At 44.1% G+C, this 7,154-nt stretch overlaps 1 protein-coding gene across 1 annotated transcript in view; it reads right to left on the bottom strand.

Annotated features, from left to right (window-relative positions):
* The window catches only part of srpk3 (SRSF protein kinase 3), a gene marked incomplete at both ends in the record, with an annotated part of 49,965 nt that extends 43,077 nt beyond the window's left edge, over positions 1-6,888 (bottom strand). Inside the window, 3 exons of the mRNA XM_083641298.1 lie at positions 903-1,011; positions 3,752-4,413; positions 6,737-6,888. Of these exons, the coding sequence (XP_083497424.1) occupies positions 903-1,011; positions 3,752-4,413; positions 6,737-6,888 (923 nt within the window). The remainder of the gene's footprint in view (positions 1-902; positions 1,012-3,751; positions 4,414-6,736) is intronic.
* Between the last annotated feature and the right edge of the window lie 266 nt (positions 6,889-7,154).

Below are 7,154 nucleotides of genomic sequence, written 5' to 3'. Positions count from 1 at the left end.
CATATTCAAATATTCTTTTAATTTTTTTATTCAAATATATATTTGAATATAGAATATTCTTTGACAGCCCTAGTTCAAAGGTGCAGTCAAGAAGAGGCTGTTGGCCAATCAAGTTAGATAGCCCCTCTAGTGGAAGGCCCATTGTTTTTCCGAACAATCTACAGGCACATAACTCATTTACTGTATGCATAATTGATGGTGTTTGATTTATGAGTGTTGTTGCCTTGTTTTCGTGTTGCCTTCTCTGTCATCATGAGGACCATCATGAGGACCACAGTGGAAATAAGTCCTGGACTTTTCTGTGTTTTTATCCTCGAATGTACTGGAATTGCATTACTGTGGCTTTCCCTGTGGGAAGTGGGGGCTTTTTGTATTTATTTTTATTCCTTTAACTTTCAATAAACCTAATACTGGATTTCTTTGAACTTTAAAAATTGAAAAACCGAAATAAATAGGCTAACTAAAATAAAAAATATATAAAGAATAATTGTTTTATCTCACTTATCTTGTTTTCATAATTAAATAAGACTGTAGTAAATACATTGCACATTCATAAAACAAAAAAATAGATAGATTTTGCCACGGTAACACGATACTTTTGGCAAGTATATCATTGCAGGGTCAAATATTGGTGTGTGTGTGGTGTACACATATTGTAGGTCCCAGCAGAGCCAGACAGTGTGTGTGTGTGGTGGTGTACACATATTGTAGGTCCCAGCAGAGCCAGACAGTGTGTGTGTGTGTGTGTGTGTGTGTGTGTGTGTGTGTGTGTGTGTGTGGGGTGTACTGGTACATACTGTAGGTCCCAGCAGAGCCAGACAGTGTGTGTGTGTGTGTGTGTGTGTGTGTGTGTGTGTGTGTGTGTGTGTGTGTGTGTGTGTGTGTGGTGTACTGGTACATACTGTAGGTCCCAGCAGAGCCAGACAGTAGAGAAATGTCCCCAGCCCAGTTTCCTGACAACATGATACCTCCCATTAAACAGGTCACCAATCTTCACCGGGTAGTAACCACCTACACACACACACACACACACACACACACACACACACACACACACACACAAAGTAGTTAGTTTTTTATATGTATATATATATATTTTTTTTTTTTAACAAACACAGAAAGACATACAAAAACCACAAACAACTACAGTAGAGAAAGGCACCATACACATGGCAGGTGCCATAAGAGAATTACAACTAGCCAACAGAGTATTTAGTCAAAAGCTGACAACCAGTAATGAGCTCGTCTCATGCACCTGCAGCCATTACCGAGCCAATGGCAGAGCTTGTAGGGAGCTGCCGACTGAAATGGTCGGCACCAATAGGAGAGCTTATACCAGCAGCCAGACTTCTCTCCCAGAAGGGGCAGAGAGGTTTCTGGGAGAGAAGTCTGGCAAGCGAGACTACCTTTACAGTAATCCATTACCTTTACAGTAATCCATTACCTTTACAGTAATCCATTACCTTCACAGTAATCCATTACCTTCACAGTAATCCATTACCTTTACAATTATCCATTACCTTCACAGTAATCCATTACCTTCACAGTAATCCATTACCTTTACAGTTATTTGGTTGCAATTGTTTCAACTAATATGTAAATACACAATGAAATATTGCTGCCCTTTATTCACTGTAGCCATTGTAATTTTAGTTGTTTTATCTACATTGTGACCTAATGTTGTTGCTTTTAGGTGCTTAGTTGTAACTATTGTAGCTGTGTTGTGACTTATGCAGTCCTGTTAATGTTTTGTTTTAGTCCCATCTATGTTGCTGTGTGTCTGTAACTTGATGTCATGTGACCCTGTCTTGGCTACGTCTCACTTGTAAAAGCGGTTTCAACCTCAATGTGACTTCCTGGTTAAATAAAGGTTAAATCAAAGTAGTTAGTTTTTTATATATATATATATATATATATATATATATATATATATATATATATATATATATATATATATATATTTTTTTTTAACAAACACAGAAAGACACAAAAACCACAAACAACTACAGTAGAGAAAGGCACCATACACATGGCAGGTGCCATAAGAGAATTACAACTAGCCAACAGAGTATTTAGTCAAAAGCTGACAACCAGTAATGAGCTCGTCTCATGCACCTGCAGCCATTACCGAGCCAATGGCAGAGCTTGTAGGGAGCTGCCGACTGAAATGGTAGGCACCAATAGGAGAGCTTATACCAGCAGCCAGACTTCTCTCCCAGAAGGGGGAGATAGGTTTCTGGGAGAGAAGTCTGGCAAGCAAGACTACCTTTACAGTAATCCATTACCTTTACAGTAATCCATTACCTTTACAGTAATCCATTACCTTCACAGTAATCCATTACCTTTATAGTAATCCATTACCTTCACAGTAATCCATTACCTTTACAATTATCCATTACCTTCACAGTAATCCATTACCTTTCCAGTAATCCATTACCTTTCCAGTAATCCATTACCTTTCCAGTAATCCATTACCTTTACAGTAATCCATTACCTTCACAGTAATCCATTACTTTTACAGTTATCTGAATAATCGCTCCCAGATTGTCAAAGACAGCAACGTCATGTCTGACCCGGTCACTGTAATGAAAGGTGTCCCACAAGGATCAGTTTTGGGACCCTTGCTTTTTTTAGTCTACATCAATAATATTTGTGACAAGTTAAAATTTTGTAAGTACCATTTGTATGCTGATCATACAGTCATGTATGCCTGTGCTCCCACTGCCGAGATTGCCTTTTCAAATCTGCAGTCCGATTTTAACACCCTGTAGCTTGTAACTCTCACCCTGTAACTCTTAAACTCAAGCAACTAAAATGATTTCCTCTGCAAAGGTTCCAACACTCTCCATCAATACCTTAGGCGGTGTCGCTATCCAATCTGTTGATACTTATAAATACCTGGTTATTTGGTTGGACAAAAGCCTAAACTTCAATTTCCATATTGACCACCTCGTGAAGAAATTAAAATTCACTTTAGGTTTTCTGTACAGGCTTAAGTCCTGTTTCTCCACGGTATCAAGAAAACGCTTAGTTACTGCACTTTTTCTTTCTCAGATTGATTTTGGCGATAATATATACAGGTTTGCCTCAGCCTCCATCTTGTCCAAACTTGATCCTCTCTCTGTATCATTCAGCATTGAGGTATGTAACCAACTCTGGGTTCAGGACCCATCATTGCACCCTGTACAGCATGGTAGGATGGTCATCTCTTACTTTGCGCAGGCTTCAACACTGGTACATTTTAGTTTACAAGATTATTTCAGGTAAATTACCTTCTTATTTAAACCGTAAGTTTACACCCCTGGAAAGCAGCCATAACCTTAGGTCACATCGTTGGTTTCAATATAAATTGCCTCCCATTAGAACAGAGGCTGGTAAAGCAAGTCTGTTCTACTATGGTCCTTGGTCCTGGAATGATCTGCAAGCCAAACTCAAACTCGAGACCCTTATCTCCTTGCATGATTTTAAACTTAGAATTAAGGAAGTGGCATACATTGTGACATAATGTCGTTGCTTTTAGGTGCTTAGTTGTAACTATTGTAGCTGTGTTGTGATTTATGCAGTCCTGTTCATGTTTTGTTTTAGTCCCATCTATTGTTGCTGTGTCTGTAACTTGATGTGGTCATGTGACCCTGTCTTGGCTACGTCTCACTTGTAAAAGAGGTTTCAACCTCAAGGTGACTTCCTGGTTAAATAAAGGTTAAATCAAAATAAAACAGTAACCCATAAATTACCTTTACAGTATCATTACCTTTACAGTAATCTGTGGGATCTTCCTGCTCCTCATCGTCTGAGCCCAGCAGCTCCGGAGGGGGCGGGGTGAAGTCGGGAGGGGGCGGGCTCAGAGTCGGAGGGGGCGTGGCCTGTGGAGGGGGCATGGACAGGACGGGCGGCAGACCGACAGAAGCAGCGATGGGTGTGGCCAAAGGGCCTGGGGGGGAGAGGAGGGAGGGGGAGAGAGGGGGGAGGAGGGGGGCGGAGTCACTCGGGGTGCAGGTCACCGAGCTCAGTGGGAAGGGGTCTGGGTGGGTGGGGCTTAATGCAGGAGTGGGAGGGGCTTTGGGGAGATTCCAGGCATCCTTTTTGGGAGAGGGTGGGGGTGACTTACTGGAAGTTCCGGTAATATTTTGGTTGAATGTGAGCGGTGATTGGCTGAAAATCTGAGTTGTTAGCGGGGAGTGGGGGGGCGGAGTCTGAGGAGCGCTGGGCGGAGACTTGGAAATATCCATGGTCATGTTTTGGTTCAGAGTGGGCGGTGATTGGCTGAAACTGTGCAGGGGGGAACTCTGAGATGGGGTGGGAGGTGATTGGCTGAAAATCTGAGTTGTTAGCAGGGCTGGGAGGGGGGGCAATGAGTGGGTGTGGGGGGGCGGGGCATCTTCAAGGTTCAGGAGGTCACAGAGTTCATCAGACCTGAAACAGACAGGAAGGTCAAAGGTCAAGATAACTGTAGCTCGTTAACGAGAGATGTTCGCGAGAGCAGAAAGTAGCGAGGAAAGCTGTTTTGGGTCTGTTGCTACGGCCAAAAACCGTTTTGCTCTGCCTAGCAACGGTTTACAGCTGCCGTAAACCGTTCGCTCTATAGCAACAGACCCAAAACAAGAAGGACGGCTTTCCACGCTACTTCACGGGGCTTTCTACACTCACGAACATCTCTCGTTATGTTCTAACAGTTTGTTTGAAAGTCATTTTGTGGTTATGGCTGAAGTGGCTGCCGTAAACAGTTTCGTTTCACTTCCTGATCTGCCCGGCCCGCACACAGACTATAATCATCAAGACAACACTCGCCAATTCACTCGGCTTTGGTCTCATCTACTATTAGAGGTAAGATGTGAGGCATCGATATTACATTTAGACCGTTTAATAACAATCGAAAATCTTGCTCGTAGTTACTTTAACAAAGTGTTTATTTAGTGTTTTTTGCCCGTTTTAATTACCAAGTCCATTTGTTTTGGGGAGGAGGGGACTCTAATATAATCCGGCTTGCAGTAGAAAACTTGTGAACGATGAACACGAATGAATCCAAAGCTTTTACACAAGCTGAGCAGCTAGAAACAAGCTGAGCACCTAGAAACAAGCTGAGCAGCTAGAAACAAGCTGAGCAGCTAGAAACAAGCTGAGCAGCTAGAAACAAGCTGAGCTAACGTTAGCAACAGCGCGGCTTGCAGCCCTCGAGCACCGTCCGCCAAATTCCGTTTGGCGGGCCTTTAACTCATTCACCGCCAAAGACGTCTTTGACGTCTTATCAGAAATAGCCATCCACGCCAAAGACGTGTTTGACGTGTTTTTGTTTTTATTACTGCAGCGCGTATTTCAAACACTTCCCCAGCCTCTGACATAGTATCAGGTCCCTAGCATCTAAGACAACACGTGAACAAACACATACCGCAGCTGTTGTTTTGAAATTGAGCAAGAGGAAAAGCAGAAAACGGATAAGGAGCTTGCCTTGTGCAGACAGGAGAAACGCCATTGAAACGCCCCTCGCGCGCTGCAGGAGCTGGTCGCTTTCCTGTGTGCCAGCCGGAGAAAACGGGAGAAAGTTCCAGAGATGCGTTTGATCATCGGAGGAATGAGGAAATGATCGATCAGTTTGACGGGTAATCCAGAGGGCGGTGAGGAAGTGTTGAATAGCCGAGGGGAAAACGGGAACGATCAAACAGCAGCGAGTATAGGACAGGGAGGCAAGAAGACAAGCCAGAAGCGGCAGTCACAGCAGCCCGCTGTCCTTCTCAAGAGCTATTCAGTTGGTTCATGAAATCGCTGGGCTGCGTGCCCTCCAGTGTTGCTCCTGGCCAATCCCGGCGCCACAGGGCGTGGTTATTGCTTATCCTATGTGGGGTTAGAAATCACGCAACGAAGGGGGATCGTGTGTGTGTGTGTGTGTGTGTGTGTGTGTGTGTGTGTGTGTGTCTGTCTGTCTGTCTGTCTGTCTGTCGGTGTGTCTGTCTGTCTGTCTGTCTGCACACTCACTCACACTGCTGTATTGTTGAATGTAAAAAAAAAAGCACTTTATGTGTATATATATATATATATATATATATATTTTTTTTCATTTGTGTCATAACGAATAGTATTTACATGTCTGATGTCAATACAGTTCAAAATAAAAGAATTGAGAGCGAGTGCTGCTTGAGAATGTGTATTTTACAGAAATTGCCTTTTCTCCTGTTTGTCATCTCAGAGAGACCTTTTGGGCTAAAACAGGGTGTATATAAATGGATATAAGTAGAGTACAGAACATGCTAAAAGCTCACTTTTTTTTTCTGGTGAACCCAGAGACATACATCTTCATTTTGAGGTATTGCAAATCACTCTGGTGCTAATAGATAATTTACTGTGGGTCTTGAAAGATGACCAACAATTATGAAAATCTTTGGCCTGTGCTAAATATTGGCAGTCCTAAACTGGCCATGAATGAGTTAAGATCTCTTACCGGCTGCTCTCCCCTGTGGGGGCGGGGCTTTAAGATCTCTTAACGGCTGCTCTCTCCTGTGGGGGCGGGCCTTTAAGATCTCTTACCGGCTGCTCTCTCCTGTGGGGGCGGGCCTTTAAGATCTCTTACCGGCTGCTCTCCCCTGTGGGGGCGGGCCTTTAAGATATCTTACCGGCTGCTCTCCCCTGTGGGGGCGGGGCCTTTAAGATCTCTTACCGGCTGCTCTCCCCTGTGGGGGCGGGGCTTTAAGATCTCTTACCGGCTGCTCTCCCCTGTGGGGGCGGGGCCTTTAAGATCTCTTACCGGCTGCTCTCTCCTGTGGGGGCTCTCTGTCGGTGCTTCTTGCCCTTCCTGCGTTGCTTCTTGGTGGTCCGGGGTGGGTCACTGCCAGGGTGGAGTGGGGGGGCAGGGCCGGCGCTGACCGCTGCTGCCAGGGTGGGGACAGGAAGTGACATCATCAGGACAGGTAGTGACATCATCCAGTGTTTCCCATTCATTGATATATTTATGGCACACCACCACAACAGGATTTTGCAACATGTCCTCCAACTTATACGACCATATATCACGTAGCAGTGCAATACAATCCACGTATCACATATGCTAGACTAGCGCCCCTCAGTGGCAGAGAAAAAGTACTATGCTACTTCCGCACAAAAGCAAGTTGAAAGCAAGTTGAAAAAGCAACTTTCATCGACTTTTATTCCAAAAAAACAAACTG

This window comes from Poromitra crassiceps, assembly GCF_964638095.1.
Source record: "Poromitra crassiceps genome assembly, chromosome: 8".
NCBI classification, from domain to species: Eukaryota; Metazoa; Chordata; class Actinopteri; order Beryciformes; family Melamphaidae; genus Poromitra; species Poromitra crassiceps.
The sequence above is the reverse complement of the archived record's forward strand: the minus strand, read 5'-3'. Positions and strand labels throughout refer to the sequence as shown.